At 40.6% G+C, this 27,837-nt stretch overlaps 1 protein-coding gene across 5 annotated transcripts; it reads left to right on the top strand.

Moving 5' to 3' along the window:
• The first annotated feature begins 905 nt into the window (after window positions 1–905).
• Window positions 906–27,375, top strand: ctps1.L (CTP synthase 1 L homeolog). 5 transcript variants are annotated; one of them, XM_018244802.2, is made up of 19 exons: window positions 906–928; window positions 2,982–3,148; window positions 3,877–4,047; window positions 4,145–4,245; window positions 4,348–4,464; window positions 4,741–4,824; window positions 6,066–6,146; window positions 7,574–7,725; window positions 9,191–9,323; window positions 10,065–10,153; window positions 14,679–14,773; window positions 15,036–15,098; window positions 15,752–15,795; window positions 16,079–16,175; window positions 16,272–16,327; window positions 19,653–19,749; window positions 19,868–20,027; window positions 23,761–23,848; window positions 25,418–27,375. In XM_018244802.2, the coding sequence occupies exons 2-18, from the start codon at window positions 2,983–2,985 to the stop codon at window positions 23,843–23,845; spliced, it is 1,791 nt and encodes a 596-aa protein (XP_018100291.1). In that variant the 5' UTR covers window positions 906–928; window position 2,982; the 3' UTR covers window positions 23,846–23,848; window positions 25,418–27,375. The 5 variants fall into 5 exon arrangements, with proteins under 5 accessions (XP_018100291.1, XP_018100290.1, XP_018100292.1 ...); XM_018244801.2 differs by lacking the exon at window positions 906–928 and adding an exon at window positions 1,772–1,926; XM_018244803.2 differs by lacking the exon at window positions 906–928 and adding an exon at window positions 1,773–1,926 and having other exon boundaries at window positions 19,868–20,012.
• The last annotated feature ends 462 nt before the right edge of the window (window positions 27,376–27,837 follow it).

The following is a 27,837-nucleotide window of genomic DNA, read 5'->3' as shown; positions in this document are numbered from 1 at the left end:
TTATAAGGACATAATTTACAAGATTGTCATGGCTTTTGTGTATTTTATATCATATAAATGTTACCATATAAGGCTGATTAGTTAACAATTCAGATAATTGGTACATGGCAGCTCAGAAACCAGCATGATTAGCATCAGAATTTAATAATCAGCTCTGTAGGATCAGCTTATATGACAGGCAACCAGGGTTGCCTGGTCCGATCTGCCGGGAAACCACCTTCCCTGTGCGCCGCTCATGCATGCATGCCCATTGGCATACATTTTGCCAGTGCAACTGGGGCCTGGGAGTAGGGTTGCCACCTTTTTGAAAAATCTTTACCGGCCAGGGAAGGGGGTGGGTCCACAAGGTGGAGGATCGTTCTAAAAATGGGCAGCGCTGTGATGTCACTGGGCGGCATAGCGCTGTCACTGGGGGCGTGGTGCATAGGAGGCAGGCTGGGAGCAGTTTGAATGGTGATCACACATTAAAGTAAATTTAAGTAAATTTGTAATACCGGCCCGGGCCTCGGCTGGTATTTTACCGGCTAGGCCGGTGAAATACCGGCCAGGTGGCAACCTTACCTGGCAGGTAAGGAGGAAGAGGAAGCAGGTCTGGGCCGGCCAGTGGACCCCACGTGTGCGCTAGGGTTGCCACCTTTATATCTGGCTGAGACCGGGTGGTGGCAGGTCAGTGATGTCAGTGGGCGTGTCTGTGATGTCAGTGGGCGGACCCATGACGTCAGTGGGCATGGTTATGACGCGGCGATCAGCGATTCGTCGATCGTCGTGTCAATCAAAGGAATCCGGCCCGGTTATCCTTATTTGGAAAACCGGGCAGGAAGTATAGACCCGGGCAGCCCCTCAAAATACTGGGCTGTCCGGGTCAAAACCGGACAGGTGGCAACCCTAGTGTGCGCGCATGAATACCATTTGCCGGCTCATCCAGGAGGTAAGGACAGTGTCGGACTGGGACACCAGGGGCCCACCAAAAAAACCATAGACCAGGGGCCCACTCTCAGTATTAATATTCTTCTTCTCCTCATTCAACCTCTATTCTCCTAGTCTCCTTTACATACTATAATCTATTATTCCATCTATTTAGCCTCTTTGTTCTCATAGAACTAGGGAATGGCCATGAAACAGGCCAAATGTTTAGCAGCACATAGGCCCACAGAGACCTGGGCCCATCGGGAGTTTTCCTGGTTTCCCGGTGGGCCAGTCCGACACTGGGTAAGGAGCTAGTGCAGGGAGCGGTTCTGGGCTGGTGGGGCCCACCAGGTTTTTTGCCGGTGTCCAGCCAGCCCAGTCCGACCCTGCAGGTAACACTTATTTTATGTTTAATGATTTGCTTGGACCCCCAAGCTTAGCTTCTAAACAGCTGTTCAAAGCACACTGAGCATGTACCTGTTCCTTTGACAAGGCTGCAGGCCTGGATCATTATTTCTATAGAGATGCTTAACGTTTAGGCTGACTCAGTGAGTTCAGCATATAAAAGACGGCATATTCATATTTCAGATTTAGTTCTTCCTTCAAGCAGCATTTGTTTAACTACTCCTACAGCTGTGTTTTCATAGGTGCAGCCTTAGCAAGATCACACTTGTGCCTACTTCTGAGAGAATTAAATAAAAATGATGGGCTGGCTTTACAAATTACAATCAGTTTCACTGAAACTTGCAATTGCGGAACGAGTCTACAACATGCTGTGGCAGAGATACATTTTAAGCTCTGACAAATTTATTTCTCAAGGGGACCGCTTCCAACATCTTTTAGTCTTTACTTGTAAAACGCCCATTTCCTAAAGGCAAAGAGGCGTGGCTTACTGCTACCCATCCACTGTACTTTTCGGCGTCTCTTGGAATTGACGTCACTGTTGCGCCGCACGTGTGAAGAAGTTGCTGAAAGGAGCTAATTCTAAGCGCGGTTCACTTTTGTGATCGTGGTGAGCAGGTGAGGTTTTGTGGGGGTTTCGGCAGCACAGCGCAGACTCTCGTAACTATAAACCGATACAACTAGTGTGTATTTAGAGAGCTCATTCATAACCATTACAGGCAATCACCACCTTCATACATTACATACAGATTCTCTCATGTCTTGGCTGCCCAAGAAATAGCTTGAAGAAAAGATACATGTAGCAGAGTCAGCTTTAATGCACAGTAACGTCAGGAGAGAACATTCTAAATTCTACAGCTTTTTCTTGTTTACATTTCCTGCCCCAGCAGGTTCAACATATTTAAAGCAGCCACAAAAAAAAAACCATTAATACATCTATTATACTATATGAGACTGGGATTTGATTGTGGATGAGACAAGATGACCCTGCTTTTATCAGTCTCTTCTTTTAGATTATCATTTTATGTTTAATTCCATTTTCTGTCACATTAGAGTTTCATATATTTTGTTAATAAAACAACGCATTGCTTCTGTTTTACTCAGACGCTCATTTTATCTTCGTTCGTAGTAGCAACTTGTAGTTGCACTGGCACATGAAGACGCTTTGAGTGAGTGTTTTGATTCCCAACTGACTGGCCATGGCAAACACTGGAGCCATGCAGTTTACTTGTGGCTCAGTTATCCCTCAGAAATACTCACCACCACATTTCTGACTTATGCTGAGAGTCCTGGCCATTACTATTGAAGGCAACGGACAGGCAAATGTCTATAGTCACAGATTTTGTATACCGGTATGCAAGTATTATTGTTCCGCTTGAAACTTAAGCGGTAAGGTGACTGATTTTAGGCTTGACATTTGTATTAAAACTTTGATTACTTTATTTTCAAGCAGTCAACAATCTGATTGCTTGTTAGATGTCATATGTACCCCATGTGATAGTGCACTGATGTTCTTTATACACCACATCCTGGATATAGCTTGCTTTAACAGGATACTTAGTCATTTGACAGTGAAAGAATTAAAACCTAACCCACAGCTATTGCTGCTTTCCAGTGTTTACATACTTTACTCTGTTCTGCTTCTCACTGTATGTGTATGTCTTGTTATCCAGTATGAAGTATATACTGGTTACAGGTGGAGTCATCTCTGGCATTGGCAAAGGGGTCATTGCCAGTAGTGTTGGGACCATTTTGAAATCAAGCAACCTGCATGTGACTTCAATCAAAATTGACCCCTACATCAATATTGATGCAGGGACCTTCTCCCCGTATGAACATGGTAATTTTTTTTTCCTCTATGTTTAAAGCTGAATGAAAAGTAAAATTTACTGGCCTTGGTAAGTTAGTTAAGCACTCCCCAGTGATTCAAATTGCCCAGATACAGGTACTTGAACAATGTGGCGCTCAGAGAAAAAGGTGAGTGCTGACCTGTGTTAGCAGGTAAGCAACTAGAATCACTGGAGATGACTCAACTTGGCATGCCTATGTGATTTTTCTTTTCATTCTTCTTAACAAGTAGATTTCCATTTTCTCTGCACCTAAATTCCTTTATGTAATGCCAATTTTTGATATAAAACCGATTATATTATCACATTTTAAAGTACAGTCCCATCCATGTAGAGATAACAATAGATCTGGCGTGAGCAGTCTCTCCTTATTCAGTTTTGATTGGATCGATTCTTTGACTTGAAGTCTGCCTGCTTTTCAGAGAACCTGTGCACCACACACTATTAAAAGCAGAGGAAATTTAAACTCTAGAATCCATCACTTCATAATGGAAAAAGGTGAAGGAGGGGCTGCCTTACACTGCCTGAGGGATGTTGGGAAATGGATCATTGGTGACTCATGGTTTCCTTTCACCTTTTCCAACTAAGCCCAACTAAAAGCTAATTTAAAAGTGGTGGTATGTTTTCCACTGAAGTATGTAACCATAAACCTTAAAACTTGTGTGTGTGTTTTTTTTTTTTTTTAAATAAACTGCATATTTAATATTTTATTCTTTTCAAGGGGAAGTATTTGTGCTGGATGATGGAGGTGAAGTGGATCTCGACCTTGGCAATTATGAACGTTTTCTAGACATTCGGTTAACAAAAGATAATAATTTAACAACTGGAAAAATCTACCAGTCTGTTATTAACAAGGAGAGAAAAGGCGATTACCTTGGAAAAACAGTTCAAGGTGTGTGTGACTGTGGGATGCATTGGGGGGGGGGAGGTTATTATATGGAATACTACATTAAAATGACTTACTGTTACTATAATGACACTTTTTGCAGTTGTTCCTCACATCACAGAGGCAATCCAAGAGTGGGTAATGAGACAAGCGCTTATTCCAGTGGATGAAGATGGTATAGAACCGGAAGTCTGCGTGATAGAGGTTTGCAGATTAGTTCAATTTAATCTATTGCTGTATTTGTCTATTAAAATGCCTTTCTTAGTGCTATTACATGTCATACTAAATGTTTCATTTCTCCTTTAGCTTGGGGGCACTGTAGGAGATATAGAGAGCATGCCCTTTGTGGAAGCATTTCGTCAGTTCCAGTTCAAAGCTCGCAGAGAAAATTTTTGCAATATTCATGTCAGCCTTGTACCACAGGTAAGCATGCAACCCTGAGTTAAGAGGGACGATGATTTTCTGTATGTGCTTGAAGAAGAGATGACTTTTTTTTTATGCATGTTACCAAATGCTTCTCACGTGCAAACTTGTTCAATCTATAGACAAAATATTTCAGAAACATTCTGGGCTCTAAAGCTGGGTCTAAAAAAGTTTTAAAAACACAGCAATATTTCATGCTTATTTTTAAAGGTCTTTTTTGAATCTATGTTGGTTTTGAAAATTGTTCTTGATATAGTAATCTCTATGTTGATTTAGCCTAGTGCTACTGGGGAGCAGAAAACCAAACCTACACAGAACAGCGTGCGGGAACTCCGTGGACTAGGCCTATCGCCAGACCTGGTGGGTATAAATAAGTTGGTGTATAAAAAAAAAATGGTGTATGTCATGATTACGGTACTTCCATCTACGCATTACTGTAGGTGTGGCTATCAGTGGTCACTAACTCGGTCTCTCGCATCTTGCACACAGGTTAGACTAGCACAATAGCACCCCAACACCCACAAACTCATACAAAACTTGCTGCCACCAATCTCAAAAGAGAACTTCATTTAATACACACGTGATTCCTCAACCACTAGAGGGTGAACTAGCATACACACAGACTAGCATTTTCATTCAACATGCAGAGGGCTAATGTTCACAGGTACACACGTTAGAGCGTCAAAGACAAACTTATTACATTTTATATTTAATATTATAAAATGTATAACAGTGCAAATGAACACGTTGATACAAAAAGACATACATTCAATAATACAAACAAGTAAAAGGGAAAAACATGGAAAACCTATACTTGGCTTCAAAGATATATAATTCCTGGTCCTGGAGGCAAGGGTAAACAAACTGGATAACCCTCCACGGAAATGGGTCCTCCTAAGTAATCCAGTTTTTAGTCGGAAGAGTGGAATCGTTTATCAATGAGTTCGGGGTATCCTGTCACTGCACACTCCCCCCTCCCTCAGGAATGCAAGGGGGCATGGCCTAGCAGGACACAGATTGAGTTTATGACTTCTTGTGAGTAGGAACTGGGCCAAGAATATAGTGATCATAACTCCTTATAGGAACATTATGAGAGATATTGTATTAGTTAGTTATTAATTCTCTCATGGATTCCATAGATACTAATCAATACCGTGGGACCTGCCCCTGCCCAGATATTCACATCTGATAGAGTACCAAACCTAGTCATGTTTGGACTTGTTTGAAAACTAATATTACATTGCAACCATTACCAGCTTTTTTTATACTGTTGGTACAACAGGTAGGGGTTATGTGAGGATAAATGTTTGCATATATTTTGTGTGACCTCCACTTCCCCTGTGAGGGACTTTGCTGGGAAGTTCCCCCTCCTTGGGTTTTCGCCCTACCACATGGAATGGCTGTTGTCAGCCAGAACTTTGAGAAGGGCATCACAGACTGTGACTCCTTTTCACATGGCTGATTCCAGACCTTAGTGACCTTAGATTATCCTGCCTTGTTTTGTTAACTATTACAGGCCTGTATCATGACCGTGTATTTTGCTGGTTTTGCTCTTCTTTTATATCCATTTTTTTTTTTTAAATTTAATTTTTAAATTGCAGGTGGTGTGTAGGTGTTCCACTCCACTAGACACTTCTGTTAAGGAGAAAATATCCATGTTCTGTCATGTAGAGCCGCAGCAGGTAAGATGAGATTTTGGGCACCCTAGAAAGTGTTTGGGTGTTTGATTGTTTTTCTTTTTTAAATAACATTTAAAGACATTTAAAGTATATAAATACAGTAGGTTCTTTGCATGTGTGTGGGGGGTTATTAGGGTTTTACCAACAGTGTAACAAGGAGGCACCAGGCCCCCCAGGAAAAAGTCTACTGGGGGACCAGACGCATGCTACAAGCAATGCTATACCTGGCATAGTTAATTGCGCTCCACCTTGAACAGCTTGTGCCTTTGGGGCCGTTCAAGTGTCCTGGATTATAGCAGCTGTGATTCTTTGCTGTATGTGTTTTATGTGTTTATTCTTTTGGTAGGTGGATTTTTGTTATTCACTGTTCCCTTCCTACCATGCTATATAATAAGTCCTTAGGAGATGCCTTTGCCCAGTGAAATAATTACACAAAGTATCTCCACAAAACATTTGTACATAAAATGAAGGAGAGCAGTTTTGCAGCTTTTGTCGTCTTCTGCACTTGAACATAAAATGTTTTCACACTGTGTTCTCTTAAGCCGTCACTCATGCTGAATGCTGTGAAATAGAGAAGATGGAGACAATTTGTTTTATTCATGAATGGAATTAAAGCATGTATGTGTGTATTGGAGTGCTGAGGTACTGATGCTTTATATGAGATCAGTGACAGAGTGAATGGTGAACGTCAAGGTTAATGAAGAATATGGCACCGCTGCGATGGGACTGGACAAGTCACCAAAGTACTAAAATAGACCTACAGAGTAAAAGCAGTGAGGTCTCGCATTATGAACACAGGAAAATTAATATAAACATTTAAAGTAGAGCTATTTGTTTAAGATGATGCAAAGAAAGTTTGTGTCTGTATGTAATGTTACTAATTCTGTTACTGGCTGTAGATTTTTTGTTTGTTGGGTTGCTGAAGCTTTCTGTGTTCTTATGTGGAGTGATTTAAATTTTAAAATGGCAATATGTATTTACACTGAATATATATTTCCATTTAAGAGTAAATGCAGAGGAGAACTAGGACAAAAATGGCTTTGTTTCCAGAACCTCTTTTCATGTCCTATGTAGCCTTATGTTGTGCATCAAAAAAAAGGTGGGTATATTTCTGTGTTTAGCTTTGCATAGCGGTACTAGGCTTCTAACTTTTTTGATTTAGACTTGCGCAGTAGTAAGTTTCACATCCTCTACAAATGTATTTGTACCCTCAAAAACAATCACAGCTCTAATTTACATAAATTTAAATGGGAAAATACATTTTATTCAGCATATGGAATGCACACAATAGAGGCATGGCTATACTGTTAACTTTTATTGCAATACAAGCAGCAGTGATGTGCACTAGTTAGAACAGGGATGCTGCCTCCACCCAAGAAATAATAAAACAACAACATTTAAACATTTAACTTTCTCCTCCTTTCTTTTAGGTTATCTGTGTTCATGATGTCTCCTCAATATATAGAGTACCTCTTCTGCTGGAGGAACAGGGAGTTGTGGACTATTTCCGCCAGCGCTTGGACCTTCCCATTGGTCGCCAGCCTCGAAGGTTGCTCATGAAATGGAAAGAGATGGCAGACAGGCAAGAGATCTATATCCACTCATCAGGGCAGCCATCAGGGGGGGACAGGGGGGAGTGTTGTGGAGGGCCCGGCCATGCCACACTTACTTGATTAGTTGGGCCCCCCATCTTTCTGAGAGCTGCTGACTTCGGGAAGGCATGGTCGTTTAAGGGGCCCTGGCCACCAATTTTCTTATAATGTGGGGGGGGGGGCCTGGCCACCAATTTTTTTTTTCTCATGCGGGGTCCTAGTCACCAATATTTTTTAATGAGGGGGCCCTGGCCACAAATGTTTTTTTTTTTATGGTGGGGCCCTGATCACCAATATCTTTTTATTAACATGTGGGAACCCTAGCCACAAATGTTTTTTTACTGTGTGGTGGGGCTTGCGGTGGGCGCAGCCCAGGGAGCCCAGGAAATGTTGTCGTATGGGGTTCTGTGATTTCTGATGGCGGTCCTGTTCAGAATAGTCCCACATGTTTGCTCAAGTGAAAACCAAAATAATATAATATTATCCGATAGTACAGAACTACAACCAGAACTTGATTCTAATTAGTATATCCAATAGCAAGTTTAAAGTTGCAATACTGAATTGCAGTATTAATATACGTCTAGTAAGGTTATGCCTTCTCTCGAGTAAAAAATGTTCCCTTCATTCCGCCTCCTGTCAACACCAGTTATTGAAGGGCCGCATTAGTTATGCCCCTGATCTTCTCCTCTTCCTGTCTGCAGAATAGGGTGTAGCAACTTATGAGTGATATTACGAGTGTGCATTGGTAAATCCTGTACAAGTTGCCCCAACGGTGTAATTTCTGGCACGCCTCCAGAAACTGCATTAATGTTCAATTTCTTAGGTGCAAGTCAGTTGAATGTACAGGTGTAGTATACAAAGGGCTTCCTTCAAATAGCACCTCCTAAGGGCAGCTTTTCATTTTAGGGCTCGCTTTGGTCATTGCTTTGTAAGTATCTCTGCAAGTACCTTTATCAATCATATTTAAAGGCAGGTAAATGCTTGTCCACCTACACCCATAGGAAATAGTATGTTCAGTGGTATTCTCCTATTTGCAGTTCCTTTTCCACATTTGCCATTGTAGGCACCCAATGGGGGTGAGGAGCAGACATGGACCCCTAAAACAAGATACTGTCAAACTTGTGTACGTGGGAGGTCTGTGTAACCTTCTGATACTTGTGTGCGGCCAATATTTGTAATCACTATTTGTATTTCTATCACCTATCTATATTATTTGCAGTTTCCAGTTCTCAATTCAAATGAATACACATAAAATATACTTTCAAAAATGTTAAACATTTGTTAACCTGCCTTAGACATGTTGTGGATTTAGCTTAGTCACCTGTATTCAATTGCTTATTCTTGTGGACTTAATTATATGCATAACATAAATCCAGATTCACAATGTAGGTGCATCAGTGGTGGCAATCAATCCCAAGTGGCACTACTAATAAGCACTGCCCTTTTTTTTTACAGATATGAACGGTTGTTGGAGTCCTGCAGTATCGCTTTAGTAGGAAAGTATACTAAATTCTCAGATTCCTATGCTTCTGTAATCAAGGCTCTGGAACATTCTGCACTAGCTATAAACCATCGTCTGGAAATCAAGGTATTTATACACTACACCTAACAAACTATGTATTTAAATGACACTGTATTTATGATTCTTACCCGCATACACAATACATTCTGTATGCAATACATCTGTATAATGAAAATAAGCATCATGCAAAGTATATTGTTTTTGGAAACACGTGGATTTATGATTCTGGTTACAGTAATTTGGTTAGGGTTTTTTTCTGCGTTAAGAGATTTCATTTGGAAGGACTGTTTTATTTTTTTCTTTTTGCAAGATTTTATTCATAATATTTTGAGTGTTCGTCAGTAATTTCATAGATCAGTGGGCGAACGCTATACAAGCGAAAACAATACCTTATTTCTTCTGGAAGCAGATGCAATCTATGTTAAGCTCTAGAATAAGAATTCAGTTAGTTGCAACCCACCCTAATGATTGGAATGTTATATTGATTACAGTTCACAGGAATGCAGGTTAAGTAGAGATCTTGGAGATATCTTTACGTATTAACTTCCATGCACTATATTATCTCTTTAAAAAATGAATCAAATATTTTTAAATATACTAAATGACAGCATTCTTTGGACCAAGCATGGCTAGTGAGTTATTACTTTCCCTGAGCATGTGTAAATACACTGTGTATTCTCACACTGACTGGGCAAGTTAACTGGACTGTGCTTTTCCAAAATGACTGTGATTGCATAGTAGTGAATCCATCATACCAACTGTGCTTTATGTTGTGTTTATTTATTTAGTCACATTCTCTCTTTCAAGTATATAGATTCTGCAGATTTAGAGCAAGAAACCCTTCAGGAAGAGCCTGTGCGTTACCATGAAGCTTGGCAGAAGCTTTGCAGTTCAGAGTAAGCATTTTACTAGTTGTCTCCATTCTCCCTTACCCTGAATATTGGTTTACATTCTCTTATTTAACCTATTGGTAGCACAGCTCTTCAGTTATTTAGCACAATATGCATATTTAAAAGGCACCTAGGTTAGGTATGATGTGTCTATACCAAAACTGTCTCAAAAGCTGGATCTCCTGATGGGAGTTTTTTCCAGCATGTTATTTGGTGACCACAGAGGACAGATGTACAGTGTGCTGTTCTTCATTGTTAATGTTATGGAATCACCTGAGCAGTCAAGTTTTGCCAACTATATGATTGGCCAATTGAAAAAAGATATAGGTGGCTTTACTGTTGATGGCATTCCTGTGATTTTTAAATCATAAAATTACCGCTTCAGTATTGTACTTCAATCATCATTGTTGCCACACTCCTCCCTAAGCTTATTTTGATAAACTGGGAAAGAACCTTTGTGTGTCCAACTTTATAGCCATAGAAAAAAACCCTGTTTCTCTTGCCTAAATTGGGGGACACAGGCACCATGGGGATGAAGATCCTGCAGCTGGAGACTGGACACTAAACAGTTAAACTCTTGACTCCTCCTCCTGCTCTGGGCTTCATCCCCTGCCTCCTCCTACTATCTCCAGTTTCTTTAGTGTCCTCAGAAGAAGACACAGATTTTGGTGGCTGGAGCAACTGATCAAGACTCCAGGTTATGATCACGCCACACTATGGGGCCATTGATTCTTTCAGGAGCCTCTCCAGCTTTTAACTTTTACCTATGCCCTACAGCTTTCCCGCTCTACGGAGGTCTGCAGGCTTGCTCCTATCTCCCTGCGCTGCTTCCCGCTCTTCGGAGGTCTGCAGCAGCGCCATACACCCACCCTGGGTGTATACTCTAGTACAAATACTGATATATGTGTTCTCATATATATTTTTATTTGTGTTTGTATAGGGAGATCGTCAGACGGGCTTGGAATAGCTGGCACCAATTGTGAGTATTTCTACTTATCCCCCATAGTGGGAACGAAAAGTACGGGACCTTTGGGTCCTTCGAGTTGTCTCACAAGGACTGTTGATCGAATTTTCCCAACCCCCACCCCACCGCTTCTTCATCTCACGTCTCACTTCTCACAACCACAACAGAGCCATGTTCCTCAAGGTCATCCAGGATCTTGCCAAGGCTGGTACTATCCAACCAGTACCACGAACAGACAGAGGCAGAGGATACTATTCCAACCTCTTTATGGTGCCCAAAAAGGACGGGTCCCTCAGGCCAGTCCTGGACCTAAAAGATCTCAATCCCTTCGTGACAAAGTGCCATTTCAAGATGGAATCAATTCAGTCTGTTTTGGCCTTCATGGAAGACGGCGAGTTCATGTCCGTCATCGACATCAAAGACGCCTACCTCCACATACCCATTCACCCAGCGCACCACCGGTTCCTTCGATTCTTTGTCAACGGTCAACACTGGCAGTTTGTAGCGCTCCCCTTCGGGCTGTCATCAGCCCCACGCACATTCACCAATGTGATGGCGGCAGCATTGGAGGAGTTACGGCTCCAGGGAATTCCCGTCATACCTTATTTGGACGATCTTCTCGTCAAAGGCCCATCGAAGGCCGTTGCACAACTTCATACAACTTTGGTCCTTCAGACCCTGACCGACTTGGGGTGGATGATCAACTTCAAGAAGTCCAACCTATCCCCAATGCAGACCATGGACTACCTGGGACTCACACTGGATTCCAGAGCAGGGAAGGCCTTCCTCCCACAGGACAAATCCAGCACCCTACAACACAGGGTGAGAACCCTAATGAATACTCCTACAGTGACCCTTCGGACGGCTATGCAAACCCTAGGGACGATGGTGGCATCCTTCCCAGCAATTCCCTATGCTCAGTTTCACACCAGACCTCTGCAACATGCCATACTGCTTCACCAACGCAAGGATCGGCACGATCTAGATCGACCGATAGTCCTTCAACAACAAGTGAAGCTCTCCCTAGACTGGTGGCTGCAACCTCTTCGCACCACCACGGGACGCCTCTTCCCTCCCCACCACTGGCTGGTTCTCACAACAGATGCCAGTCTCAGGGGGTGGGGTGGTGTGCTAGGACAAACCACGATCCAAGGTCTCTGGGATCAGGAGGAGACAAGGCTGCCCATCAATCTCCTAGAACTGAGGGCGATTCGTTACTCTCTCGAGCACCTGACGTCCCTGCTCCAGGGCCAAGCAGTTCGGATCCAGTCCGACAACGTTACAGCAGTAGCGTACATCAACCACCAGGGTGGCACCAGGAGCCAGGCGGCTCTCCGGGAAACAAACGGCATCTTCCAGTGGGCAGAGACCTATGTGCCAGCCATATCGGCGGTCCACATACCAGGAGTCGAAAACTGGATGGCGGACTACCTGAGCAGGGAAACTCTAGATCAGGGAGAGTGGAGCCTTCACCAGGAAGTCTTTCAACTTCTCGTGGACAGATGGGGCATGCCAGACATCGATCTGATGGCATCACGGAACAACAGAAAGGTTCAAAGCTTCGTGGCAAGAAGCCTAGATCCACTCGCACACGCGGTGGACGCTCTGGTGATTCCGTGGCGGTTCTCCATGGCCTACATATTTCCTCCGCTAGCGCTTCTGCCAAAGGTTGTCAAGAAGGTCAAAAGAGAGAGCATTCCAACGATTCTGGTGGCACCATACTGGCCCCGGAGGGCCTGGTTTGCGGACCTAGTGGCGTTGGCAGCAGACGCTCCTTTCCACCTTCCCCTACGAGAGGATCTGCTCACTCAAGGTCCTATTCCTCACCCGAATTCTCATCAGTGGGTTTTAACGGCGTGGCTCTTGAAGCCCTAGTCCTACGCAGAGCGGGTGCCCCTTCGTCAGCCTTACCCACCATGCTCAGGGCACGTAAACCCGTTTCAGCCAGAATATACCACAGGGTTTGGAAGACATTCATCACTTGGTGCGAAGTTCGGACTCTGGATCCACAGAGGGCAAAGGAGCGTGATGTATTATCCTTCTTACAGGGTGGCCTGTCCAAGGGTTTGGCTGTTAGCTCCCTGAAGGTTCAGATTTCAGCGTTGTCCATTCTACTACAGGTGAAGCTGGCCCTGAGGAATAACATCAAGACATTCATTCAGGGAGCGACTCGTCTGACTCCACCTTACCGTTATCCTGTCCCACCATGGGACCTCAACCTAGTTCTTTCTGCCCTACAGGAGGACCCGTACGAGCCTCTCGACAACATTCCTCTGTCCACCCTTACTGAGAAGGTGGTCTTCCTTTTGGCCATCACTTCTGCCCGGAGGGTTTCCGAACTTGCTGCATTGTCGTGCAGGTCGCCATTCACCATCATACACGCTGATAAGGTTGTCCTCAGGCCTACTCCGGACTTTCTACCAAAGGTTGTTTCCGAGTTTCACCTTAACCAAGACTTGGTGGTGCCTTCCTTCTGTCCGAATCCTAAGAACCCCGCTGAGTGTAAACTGCACAACCTCGACGTGGTTCGAGCTATCAAGTCGTACCTGGAAGCTACCAAGGATGTAAGGAAGACGGATGCATTGTTCATCATCCCACAAGGGCCAAAATGTGGCACAAAGGCGGCCAAGGCCACGTTGGCTAAGTGGATTCGTGCCACCATCATTAGAGCATATGCGGGTAAAGGTAAACCGCCTCCGCTACATGTGAAAGCACATTCTACTCGTTCCCTCAGCACGTCTTGGGCAATTCGACACCAGGCTTCGGCAGAACAAGTTTGCAGAGCGGCAACCTGGGCATCCCTTCACACTTTCACGCGCTTCTACAGGCTTCACACACAGGCCTCAGCCGAAGCGGTTTTTGGGAGGAAGGTGTTGCGTACTGTACTTGGTTGAACACCTAAGGGGATCATCAGTGTCCCACCCTCATGGTTGCTTTGGGACGTCCCCATGGTGCCTGTGTCCCCCAATTTAGGCAAGAGAAAGAGAGATTTTTGTACTTACCGTTAAATCTTTTTCTCTTGTCCTATATTGGGGGACACAGGCCTTCCCTCCCTGATCGACACTGTTTTTACTGATTGTTATCAGCTCCGGTTGGAGTGTAGTGTTTACTACGGTTCATGTTCTTATAGATGTTCAAATTATTATCATACATTTTTGGGGGTTGTGGTACTCCTCTTCTGTTTTTTGGGTCATTCTGCTCCTTCTTCGGTCGAAACTGGAGATAGTAGGAGGAGGCAGGGGATGAAGCCCAGAGCAGGAGGAGGAGTCAAGAGTTTAACTGTTCAGTGTCCAGTCTCCAGCTGCAGGATCTTCATCCCCATGGTGCCTGTGTCCCCCAATATAGGACAAGAGAAAAAGATTTAACGGTAAGTACAAAAATCTCTCTTTTGCACACATATTTAAAATTACACAGCCGTAAGGACCTTATTGCTACCTCACCAGGAGCCATTTGGTCTGCCCTCTTACAATCACATAATATGGACTAAATTAATACACTTGTATTTACGTAAGAAGTGGCTGTATATAAAACATGCTCTAATGCTTTTGTCATTTTATGTCTGTCCAGTGGCATCTTGGTACCTGGAGGATTTGGGGTACGAGGAACAGAAGGGAAGATTCAGGCAATAGCCTGGGCGCGAAAACAGAAGAAGCCTTTTTTGGGTAACAGATTTTAATGTCAACATTTAAATGTAGATGAGTCCAATACACATGTTTTAATATACATTTGCTTTCCCTGAACTTGACTCTTATTTTATCTTTGTGGGCAGGACAGGTAGCACTTCAGCTTTTTTTCTCTGACAAACAGCCACCTTGCATTTTGTATTGTATCCAACTTTAATTATACCGTTGTAGTATTTATAATGCACAATTGTACATAGGGCTGTTAGACATTTATTAATAAACTTCTTTTATATTATTGCAGGGGTGTGTTTAGGAATGCAGTTAGCCGTTGTTGAATTTGCACGTGATGTCCTGGACTGGAAAGGTGAGGCGGCTGACCCGTTGTCTGAGGGGGGGGACCGTTTCTTGCTGCACACAAACTTAATATAGATTATATATTCATTTCTCTTGCCTCCAGTTCCAAAGCCAAAATCCAACACAAACATTTGTGATCACTTCAGATCACCACTTAGGTTCCCTCTTACTTTGGATAAGGCCAGAGGGTAGAACTAAATTGTAAGGATTAGTAATAGTAATAACCTTGACTTGGGGATTTTTTTATACTCTTAGTAACATATAAAAATCTAATTTGCATCTTAATTCTTTTTCTGATATGGGCAAAAAATTCCCTCGCTACAGTAAAGAAAAGAAAAAAAAGTATTTCTGTAAAGAAAAGCTTCTAGCCATTTAGTTGTTAAAGACCCCCCTTTTTAATTGGACAAGTTATTTTGTGCATAACTGTGGGGTGTTTCCTGAGACCCAGTAGTGATGTGGGTGGGAGATTGCTGAAAAAGTACAGATTTTCCCCAGACAAGCCTTTTTTGGCTTTTAATGACTGTAGGCGATGTTACCTTCTATATTCCTATTTCTGGTTGTAGGCTTTAGTAAGAAGCCCTTGCAGCTGGCACTGCTTTATTAAATATTTACTTTCTTTAACTAAAAAAACGAAATAGTTAAGCCTTGCCTTACCTTTAATAGATGCGAATTCCACAGAATTCAACCCTAAAACAAGTCATCCAGTGGTAAGTTTGAAATTTAAGTTTATTCTGAATCTGATGTACTGAGGTTTGGGTTCTATATAATTAGACTGAATTGGGTAAAATAGAATATCCATAGCAACTAAGTGGGCTATTATAACCTACACCAATGCTTTAATACTGCTTAATTCAGCTTTGACCTATTCGGTAGTGCTAATCATCGAGTAGTCAGCTCTTTCATTGTTTATGGACTTGGGTTGAAATGTCCTTTTCATTTGTTTATCCTGGTTTTGAATATTGGCTGGAATACAATGTATTTGCTCTGCAGGTAATTGACATGCCTGAACATAACCCTGGTCAGATGGGTGGAACCATGAGGTTAGGCAAAAGAAGAACCATCTTTCATTCCCAGAATTCAGTCATGAGTAAGTGAGTGCATGTCTCTGCATTTCATTCAAGGCATTGGTGTGCATTGTATCTATCATGTCCCAAGCTACATTGTTCTTTTGTTTTTTTTACAGAGAAATTATATGGAGGCCATGAGTATGTGGAAGAGAGACACCGCCACAGATATGAGGTATGGTACCTTCTTAATATCAAGTCCTTCGTAATGCAAATTTCAAAAGTAAAAGTAGTAACCTCCACTGTATGCTGGCAAATGCACAGAGTTTGTCAGGTAAAATGGGAGACCTGGATTTAATTGCATGCTCTAAAAAGTATGATATAATTGGTATCACTGAGACCTGGTTGGATGAAACATGACTGGAATGTGAATTTAAATGGTAACACCCTTTTCAGGAGGGACAGAGGGATTAAAAAGGGTGGAGGAGTGTGTTTTAAATCCCAGGCTTGGAGGCAAGTTCTGGTTGCATAAAATCCAGGTGTACGGTCAAACAGAGCCTCAATGTAGGTTGACAATCCCCATAGGGGTTGCAAAATGGCCAATCACAGCACTTATTTGGCACTCCAATAACATTTTTCATGTTAGTGTTGCTCCCCAACTCCTTTTACTTCTGAATGTGGCTCACGGGTTTAAAAGGTTGGGGATCCCTGATGTATGCTATAAACCACCTTGTATAAGTGACGAGTATGAAGCCCAGCTACTCTTGCAGATACAAGCGGCTTCACAGCTGGGTAAAGTTGTTGCTATGGATGACTTTAATTATCCAGACTGACTGGGGTAATGGGATTGCCAAGCTAGTAGGTTTGTAAATATGCCGAATGACTTTTATTCCAGCTCGTTCAAGAACCTACTAGGAATAACTCTCTTTTGGACCTTGTAATAACTAATAATACTAAACTCATCTCTTACATTTGTGTGGGTGAGCATTTAGGGAATAGTGGTCATAACATGGTCTCCTGTGAGATTCTGTTGCAGAAGCAATTCTATAAGGGAGTAACTAAAACACTAAATTTCAAACGTGCAAACTTTGAGAGTATAAGGGCATCTCTGCAACATATTAAGTGGGAAATGCTTTTCACATGGTTAAACACAAAACAAAAATGGGAACTCTTTAAAATGCTGCTTAATAAATATACACGTTAGTATATTCCCCTTGTAAGCAAGGAACGTTGTTGCAAAGCAAAACCTTTTTGGTTCAATAGAAGTGTTGGTGTTGAGGTGGGTAAGAGAAGACGTGCTTTTGAGGCTTTCAAGTTAGCTGGTACAGCCGAATCATTAAAAAGGTACAAGGAGACCAATAAATCATGAAAAGCTAAAATTGATATGAAAAAGGATATTGCAGCAAGTAAAAAGAATCCATTTTTTTTTTAAATATGTTAATAGTAAAAAAATTAAGCAGGAAGGGGTGGGACCTTTAATATTAGAGGGGGGTCAGCTGGTTGATGAAAACAAAAAAAAAAGCGCGGATTCTGAACTCCTACTATTTTTTGTCTGTCTACACAAATGAGGAAACCGCTAATGAAGGTTTCCTTATTTATAGTCCCAAAACTAATGATGCATGTTCACACATGAGGAAATTCAAAAGAGACTAGAACATGTTAAGATAAATGAAGGTCTGGGGCCAGATGGTATTCATCCCAGGCTACTTATCAAGCTTAACTCTGATTGCCAAACCTCTTAATTTTTCAGGATTCTTTGAAATTGAGGTCTGGCATAGTGCAGAGAGACTGGCGAATTGCTAATGTGGTGCCGCTATTCAAAAAGGGATCCCGTTTTCAGCCTCAAAACTATAGGCCAGTCAGTCTGACGTCCGTGGTAGGAAAGCTTTTCGAAGGGTTAATAAAGGATAAGATACTGGACTTCATAGCAAATCATAATATTATGAGTTTGTGCCAGCATGGCTTTATGCGTAGTAGATCTTGCCAGATTAACTTAATTTCTTTTTATGAGAAGATAAGTAGCGACCTCGACTCTGGGATGGCAGTGGATGTGATTTACTAAAGCATTTGATACAGTGCCACACAGACTGGTTAAATTAAGGAATGTTGGCCTGGAACATAGTATTTGTACCTGGATCGAAAACTGGCTAAAAGATAGACTACAAAGAGTGGTGGTAAATGGAACATTTTTTAATTGGACCAGTGTTGTTAGTGGAGTACCACAGGGCTCTGTACTAGGTCCCTTGCTTTTCAATTTGTTTATTAATGACCTGGAGATGGCCATTGACAGTATTGTTTCTTATTGTACCAATGATACTAAATTGTGCAGCCATTTTGCAGAGTGATTTGTCTAAGTTGGGAAACTGGGCAGCAAACTGGAAAATGAGGTTGAATGTTGATAAATGCAAGGTTATGCACTTTGGCAAAAATAATATAAATGCAAGTTATACACTAAATGACAGTGTGTTGGGAGTTTCCTTAAATGAGTAGGATCTTGGGGTTTTTGTAGATAACAAGTTGTCTAATTCTGGGCAGTGTCATTCTGTGGCTACTAAAGCAAATAAAGTTCTGTCTTGCATAAAAAAGGGCATTAACTCAAGGGATGAAAACATAATTATGCCTCTTTATAGGTCCCTGGTGAGGCCTCATCTGGAGTATGCAGTGCAGTTTTGGACTCCAGTCCTTTAAAAAGGAATATAAATGAGCTGGAGAGAGTGCAGAGACATGTAACTAAACTGGTTAGAGGGATTGAAGACTTAAATTATGAGGTTGTGGATGTTTTCTCTGGGGAAAAAAGGCGCTTGCGAGGGGACATGATTACACTTTACAAGTACATTAGAGGACATTATAGACAAATAGCAGTGGACCTTTATACCAATAAAGAGGATCACCGTACCAGAGGCCACCCCTTCAGACTAGAAGAAAAGAACTTTCATTTGAAGCAACGTAGGTGGTTCTTTACAGTGAGGTCAGTGAGCTTGTGGAATGCACTGCCTGGTGATGTTGTGATGGCTGATTCAGTTAATGCCTTTAAGAATGGCTTGGATGATTTTTTTGGACAGACATAAAATCAAAGGCTATTGTAATACTAAACTCTATAGTTAGTATAGGTATGGGTAAATAGAATTTATGTGAAAGTAGGGAGGGGTGTGTGTATGGATGCTGTGTTTTCATTTGGAGGGGATGAACTTGATGGACTTTGTCTTTTTTAAACTTGATTAACTATGTAACCTTGTCAGGTGGTGCCAGATATTTAACTACAGTTCATATTTTGTTTTTAAATGTAGTATGTGTTGCCACAGTGGTGTTTCCCCTTAAGCTAGTGCAAGATGTCCTGCTGTTTTCCTGAGAACATCTGTCTGCCTGTGAGAGCTATATGGGAAATGAACCAAGACAGATTTGGTGGTGACCAGTGGAACACAACCCAGAAACTCTTGCATGGTTTAGATAGGTCTCTTTGGCAAGTGGTAACAGGTGGGGTGTTCCAAGAGCTGCTATCTTTTTGGGTGAGTGCTGCATTGATATGCTTATGTTTTAATGCTTATTTTGCTGTCTCCCAGGTGAACCCAGAACTTCGAAGAGAACTGGAAGCTCGAGGCTTAAAGTTTGTGGGTCAGGACACAGAAGGAGAAAGGATGGAAATTGTTGAATTGGAGGGTGAGTGACCTTTCTACTTCTAAAATGTTCAAAAATTTATATCAAAATGCTTGACTCAATTCCATTGTCTTAACCACTGCTTACCTGTTTTCCCTTCCTATGAATTCTTTTTCTGCAGATCATCCTTATTTTGTTGGTGTTCAGTATCATCCCGAATTTCTGTCCCGTCCCATCAAGCCCTCACCCCCATATTTTGGCTTGTTACTGGCTTCTGTGGGAAGACTTTCTCAGTATATAGAAAGAGGATGCCGGCTTTCACCTAGGTACAATACTGTCTTGTAAGCAAATATATTTATAGCATATAGATGTCAACTAGATCAGCCATCATTAAGCTGGGTACATGTGGACTGATCAGCTATTCAGCTCAGTAGATTGCAGTTCAGTTTTTCTTCTTACACTGCCTTCTGAATTGGCCAATATAGGCTGAGTTACTGTTTATTTTGGCTACTGTTCAAAACAACCACGAAATCTAGTCATCTCTGCATGTTTCTAACACATTGCGAATGAAAATTGCCTTTTGTTCCTAAATGCAGAGTACAGTATTCAGCATGCAGACCTAATTTGACAAAATATTTTGATTGTGTGAAAAGTTGTCTTTTTTTAGACACATTTCTAGCATTTTGAGTAGAATTGTGTAAAAATTGCTCTGTAAAACATACACAGAGCCTCACCCATCTGCCACATCTATTCCAAAGGGCAAATGAAGAACCACTACTTTTAATCTGCTACACTTTTCACCAGTTGAATGGCAGCTCCTTTGAGCAGACTCATTAGGGGACACAAATGTGAAAGCATGGCATTTAGTGCTCCGTTAACAATGTTTTTGCACTGAGCACAGGATGAAGACGGTGAAAAGTGCAGGGTCAGGACACATGGCAAAGCCCTGTCCTTACCACCTGCATTATGGTGGAAAGGACAGGGCCTCAATGTGTGCTGCACATCCTGCTGTTTCTACCTTGAGCCTCAGAATGATGTGCAACTAACACAGTCAGTGTCGTAGCAGCAAATGGAGTCACTGGTCCCTGCTGCTATTTGCACAATGCCCAACACAGTGGGCAAAGTCCAAATTTCAGTTTGTTGGTTTATTTTTTATTTGCAATTTGCACACTGCGTTGCGGCATGGTATATGAGCATTAATATGTTACATTAGTTTGTTTGCTGGGACGAAGTATCCATGTTTGTGTGGGGTCAGTGACAGGTTGGGAGTGAAAAGGAATTTGGATGTTTAAGAAGGTCATCACTCTGGTTACTTTTTCTTTACATACTCTTCAATGCTCACCTTGGCTTGCTTTTGGTATAGGATGGTCCACAGTTCTTACCTTTTGGTTAAAATTGTGCCACAGACTCTACAATTCATTGGAGGGGGTTACCAAACATGTACTTCACTAATCAGTCTTCTCTTAAACCTCTGGTACTGTATACTTACCTAATAGAGATTTGCTGACCCTCACACAACCTCAGTTTTTCTTAGCCTTTTCAACAGTTGTGTTCTTGAATTTAATTATGCTTTGGGTTAAAAAGAACTTTGTCTAAAATCACATGAACATTTGGGTCACTTGATTGGAATGGGGCCTGCGATGCAGAATTCTATATCCACTCTTTTTAGGATATTGCTTCAATTTAGTGTGGGACATCTAACATTTAATAAAAATTGGTATTCTGACTTGGGCTAGCATTTTATCTCTCTCCCTTGTTTAACATTCCACCAAACTGTAGCTGTTAAGTTTCTGGAAGGAATTACCATATTCTGTAATAAGAGCTCAACTTCTATGGCACAAGCTTAATTTCAAAATGTAGATGTTGTACTTGGTGCCTTGTCAATTTGAAAAATGGAGTCTGTCCATACAACCTCTAAACATGTATTTGTATTTTCTGGCTTATCTGCCACTTGTTCTTGTACATCTTATAGATGTATGTATGCCTTCTTACTTTTTGTTCTGTCCCTCAACATCTGTCAGAACACCTGTTTAATCATAAGATGTAGATAATTCTTATCTGTAAGTTTATGGAAAGATATAGAGGGAATGTTAACGTTAACCTGTAACTCCAAATGATTTTGTCATCTATCACTACATTTTTGTCTATATTAATAACACTATCTTTTTTGATGGTAATTAAACTGGCTAATATCTATGCTGGTGGCAATACAATCCTATTGTTTTTTCTTAACTATATTTACATTTTCTTACAGCTATAGGGTGCTATATATTATGGAAAGATCTTCTCCCCCCCCCCCCCCGAATAATAAACCCCATACCTTTACTGTGGTGTAAAATACTTGTACAGAGAGGCGGATACATTTTCGGGGGGAAAAAACATGGATGGGACCTTTTTTCCAGAATGCTCGGAATCAGGTGTTTTCCAGATAAGGGGTCTTTCCTAATTTGGAATGTTATACCTTAAGTCTGCTTAATATCATCTAAACATACACCCAATAGGATTGTTTTGCCACCAATAAGGATTAATTATATATTTACTTGGGATTAAGTACAATATACTAGTAATTTATTATTAGAGAAAAGGGAATCTGTTTTAAATTGTTGAATTATTTCATTAAAATGGCATCTAAGGGGGATAACCTTCCCATAATTTGAAGCTTTCTGGATAACGAGTTTCCAGATAATTGATCCTATACCTTTAATTAAGCTTTCACAATTCGCAAGAACTCTTAGCAAGCAGTTGTCCCCAGCAAAAAAAAAAAAATATAGCCAGGGGGATCCGTGGAAAAAAACCCCAATTAACTGCTTCCACCACCACTGTAACCTTGGAGTGGCCATACTTGCACAAGTATGACAGGCTACTGATCCTGACTGATATCCATATACTGTGAAATTCGGTTGGTTTGTGTATTAGGCCAGGGGAATATTTATCATATAGGCACTCGAGGGCCTGTGTCTAGGATGGGAGCTTCAAAGGGACGGCCATTGGATGCCTATATATGGTAAATACAATTAACAAAAGAAACTTTTTACCCTGCCCCCTAAAATCTGTTGGTAGGGAGTTCCCAGCGCCAAAGGAGCAGAAGCAACATCCCTGTGCCTTGTGGTCACATCCCTCAGGCCAATCTGTTGTATACTGTGCCTTTTAGCAGAAATGGATTTATTGCTGTTTTCAACTAATAGTAGAACCTCTCTCATCCATGGACTTACCAGCAGCTGACAGAGTAGCTTAGTCCAATCTTAAAGGAGTGGTGCACCTTTAAGGCAACGTATGTTATAGAACAGACTATTCCAAGCAACTTTTCAATTGGTTTTCATTATTTATTTTTATAGTGATTTTGCCTTTTTCTTCTGACTCTTTGCAGCTTTCAAATGGGCGTCGCTGACTCCCGTCTAAAAAAAACAAATGCTCTGTTGCTCTGTAAGGCAACAAATGTATTGTTGTTGTTGTTACTTTTTATTACTCCTCTTTTTATTCAGACCCTCTATTCCTATTCCAGTCTCTTATTCAAATCAATGCATGGTTGCTAGGGTAACTTGGTCCATAGTCACCAGATTGCTTAAGATTCAAATTGAAGAGATGCTGAATAAAAAATAAAAATTTCTTCCTGCTTAGAATTGAAACTTGATATTTACTGTATATACTGTACCTCGACCCATATTTGTCTTGCTGATTTCTGGCAGTGACCCTTTTAAATTCTTAGACCAATAGATATACTGCACATTGTATAGACAAAGCTTGGTTGTATTGCACATGTGCAAAATCATGGACCTCAGATAGGGTTGCCACCTTTTCTGGAAAAAAATACCGGCCTTCCTATATATTTATCTGTTTTCCCTATTAATAACATTGGGATCAACCATCGATTTTACCGGCCAGGTGGCAACCCTAACCACAGAAGAGGAAGATGAAACCAATTCTGCTCTTGTTAGGAGTGTTAAGTGATACTGACCCTAAAAACATATTATTGAAATATTAATGTGGTAACATAGTAGTGACTTACGGTGCCTATTGCATGATATACTTTCATACAGAGAACACTAAATCTTTCCTCCTATTCCCCTCACTCAGGGACACCTACAGCGACAGAAGTGAGAACAGTTCTCCTGATGCAGAAATAGCAGAGCTCAAGTTACCGATGATTGATCACGAATGAATGGTAATGGCATATGAACGTTTAGCTACAACTATGTGCTGTATAGTAGTCTTTGCTGTATTTCAGAAAGAGAGTAAGCTAATTAAGGGGCAGATATTTGTTTAAACTGATTTGGATCTTGAAGGTACTGGTATTATTAAAGAACCAGTTTCAATTACAAACATATAGATTTTTTTTTTTTTTTTTTGCTGTCTTTTCCTGAGCTTCCTTGAGAAGCGCCGTTTCATAGTACAGGTATGGGACCTGATATTCAGAATGCTCTGGACCTGGGGTTTTCTGAATAACGAATCTTTCCATAATTTGGATCTTCATATCTTAAGTCTACTAGAAAATCATGTAAACATTAAATAAACCCAATAGGCTTGTTTTGCTTTTAATTAGGATTAATTATATCTTAGTTTGGATCAAGTACAAGCTACTGTTTTATTATTACAGAGGGAAATTATTTTTGGAAATGTGGATTATTTCATTATAATGGAGTCTATGAGAGATGGCCATTACATAATTCAGAGCTTTCTGGAGAACCGGTTTCCAGATAACGGATCCCATACCTGTATTTGGATTTTGTAAGATTTACACCGGTTGGAGAACGGAAAGAAACGCCTCACTGCAGTATCTTGAACCAGAAGACTATTTAAAAGATCTGTAGTTTTATAGCAGTAAAGGAGTGTTCACTAAATGAGGAGTCCTTTACTTCAATAAAACTAAATTTTGCTTCACAAGACCGAAGTATGTGGATCTTTCTCTACCTGATGTCTTGTTGAGGGAATAGAGCAAGGGAGTCTTTGCTAGGGCAGATAGATAACCACTTCTGCCTTCTATCACACCAGCTCTGTTTTACTTCATTGTTCACCTGATTTTTACCTGTATTCCTGACACATCCATACCTATCCATTTTATGTTTATGCAAGTCTCTGCAACTGACTCCACATCACACTCTTTTTGCTATCAGTCTTTCATTTTTAATATACCATGGACATGAACATCTTTCTGAAATCACTTCTTGCACATTTTCTTCCATATGTTCTTACAAACCGTCTTTGACTTTTACACTCACATATTTGGATATTTTTCACAGATTTGTTTCAACTATAATGCATTTATTTATTTATTTTGCTTTTTTTTATTTTCTTCTGCTTATACATACATTTTGGTGTCTTCACCTTAAAGTGTTCCCCTCCATAGAGTTGGTTGTTGTATGCAAGAGGATTCCCATTGTGACAGCACTATGTTGAAAAATTGCTTCGAAATACCCCCTCCTTTTTTTTTTTTTTTTTTTTTTTTTAAACCCAGCAAATTGTTGTTTTGCAAGTTAATCTATATAATTGGGCCTTCATAAATCCCCAATAGGGAACTTTAAGTGGCAACATCGTGGAAAACCAATTAAGGGTGAGAAAAGAAGTTATTTGAATGTTGGCAAACAATCCCCTTAATGTGCAATTCAACTGCAGCATAAAAAATCTCTTTAGTACCTATGTGCTCCTAACGTGTTTTCAAAATGGCACCATTAGACACTAGAACACCTTACACTTTATAAAATATCTTAATGCAATAATTGTTTGTTTTTTGTAGGTGACATTCATTCTCTCTTTGGAAGAACAGACTCCTGAAGGATATACACCTATTAACATCCCAAGGCTTTTTTTCTGTTTAATTGTATTTCCTTTTCTCTTGTTTTGTATCCTCTATAAGGGTAAGATTTCTTTTTCATTTCTGGTCTTTTTTAGCATTCATCTTATTCTTTGCTCTATCTTTGAGCAGCCAGTATTACTGAGATAATCTGCTCAGTGTTGTCCTACTTGAAGACTGTTGGAATTCCCACTCCACTCCAGTACTGACACTGACTCTTGGCATGACAGACTTCTGCCTCTATAGCAGATTTATTTATATGTACTCTACCTAACCATGTATGAGATCTGATACCTATGGAGATCTACCTGGCAGATGTGTATATATTTGGAAGTGGGGTTGCTGATCTACAATTTTTTTTTTTTTTTTCTTAAGCTCACTGGCAAACTGCAAATTATCTCAAATGTGCTTTATAAGCAAGTGTCTGTAGGACAGCCTTATAATCACATTTGTAATTTCTATTTGTAATAGAGAACAGTTTTACACAGTTTTAAATAGTGCTGTGTAGCTGTTTTCTTTCCCTTTGTACTTGGTTGTGATAAATCAAAGGGTAGCTGGATGACCCTTTGTTGTATTTAATTGCCATGGAAAAAAACCTATTTGGATATGTGCACTGTACACACAAACACTTGTACAAATAATTATATTGTTATGTTACACAACACATCTGTGCATTCTGGCAGCTGATGGATACACACAATCTACCTGATTTCATCTTTTTTTGGTTTATATCACTTGGACTGCAGTCTCACAGGAATTGGTGCATCTGCAGAGCTGAGTAGCGTAGGATAGGGGTGTCCTTGACCCATTTTACTTGTATTCGGCCTACAAGTAAATAAGTTAAAGTATTTTAGTATGAATTAATACACTTTTAATTTTTCTTAATTCTCAGGTTCAGTAGATGTTTCATAGGAATGTATACTAATCATTCCTATGGATTTTTAGATACCAGTTTGTGTCCATGACAATCCTACACACACTATGCATTCTGTCCTCCATCTGCTGCCCTATTTAACCCTATGATGGGGGCGCCTTTACAGCATACTGGCTTTTAATCCTATTGCCCTTTTATAGATTGGCATGTTATGACATCCTTTGATGTATGCAGGAATGATTCCCAACTTGTATTGTGAAGTTCACCATTAAAATTAACTTTTAGCATCATGTAGACTATAGTATACATATAATATAGATATATCTATATTTTGAAACTCATAGGACCTGGGATGTATATTAAAATGGTTGTTCACATTTGAGTTAACTTTTAGTATGATGTAGAGAGTGATATGCTGAGACAATTTGAGATTGGTTTTCATTTTTATTTGTGGTTGTTATTTGGCTTTTTATTCAGCAGCTCTTCAGTTTGCAATTTCAGCAATCTGGTTGCTAGAGTCCAAGTTACCCTAGCAGACTGGAAAATGAATAGGAAAGATGAGTAATAAAAAGTAGCTTTACAGAGTATTTATTTTTTAGATGAGATCAGTGACCCCCCCCCCCATTTGAAAGCTGAAAAAAGGCAAATAATTAAAAAAAATTTGATAAAAAATAAATAATAAAGACCAATTAAAAAGTTGAGTAGAATTGGCCATTTTATAACATAAAAAAGTTAACTTAAAGGTGAACGTTAAGGATTTTATTGGGAATTTAGAATTTTATTCTGAAAGTATTGTTTACTTAATACAGTGGCTTTGCAATCTGTTTTGGTTATGTTGGGTTAGTTGACATCAGAGACAAGGCAATAACTCCTTGTTTAGAGTGGATCAGGCAAGAATGAACAATTGTGTATTGATTTTCTACATTGTGGAGAATGGCATTGCCTATGTTTTTAGATGGTAATCTCATGTTTGTTCTATGCCATTATATAAAATCTAGCCTATGAATCCATTCATTGAGACTGCTAGTGATGGTATTTTTAGTAGTACCATTTTGACCTCGTGTAAGACAAAACTCAGTAAAGGAAAACCTTTAGTAATAGTCAGGCAATTTATTCATACATAATACAACATAACAGTTTTGTCTGGGTAAGCTGTTGGTGTAACACACAGAATGTCACCCAAGGACTTACCAAAGACCCACCTCTTGGTCCAGGCGTTATATAGCTTTCAGAAGGCATTTACAGTAATTGTGACAAGGGGTTCACGGAAATACCATACATGGTCTGACTCCTCCTTGTACAATTAATGTCTAAATGATTTACTTAGTCTTACATGTTATCAAAAGAATGTTGTAACATACTGTGCCTAGCTCCAACGGTCCACAACCTCGCAATCAGCTATTGGCTAACCAAGGCCATTGTGGTATTTCCAGTAATTTGAGCAGCACTTCTGCAAAAAGGGGCCCCACCAGACAGGCTGGCGTTATGC

Source organism: Xenopus laevis, chromosome 2L, assembly GCF_017654675.1.
Source record: "Xenopus laevis strain J_2021 chromosome 2L, Xenopus_laevis_v10.1, whole genome shotgun sequence".
NCBI classification, from domain to species: Eukaryota; Metazoa; Chordata; class Amphibia; order Anura; family Pipidae; genus Xenopus; species Xenopus laevis.
Note: the sequence above shows the minus strand (reverse complement) of the source record. Positions and strands in the feature narration are given on the sequence as shown.

What these genes read in the sequence shown, in the direction of transcription:
- ctps1.L (XM_041580865.1), top strand. Translation starts at nt 10,123, where the DNA reads ATGAAGCTTGGCAGAAGCTTTGCAGTTCAGA. An exon ending in CAGAAGCTTTGCAGTTCAGA is followed by an intron (nt 10,154 to 11,087) that starts GTAAGCATTTTA and finishes GTGTTTGTATAG; the next exon opens with GGAGATCGTCAGACGGGCTT.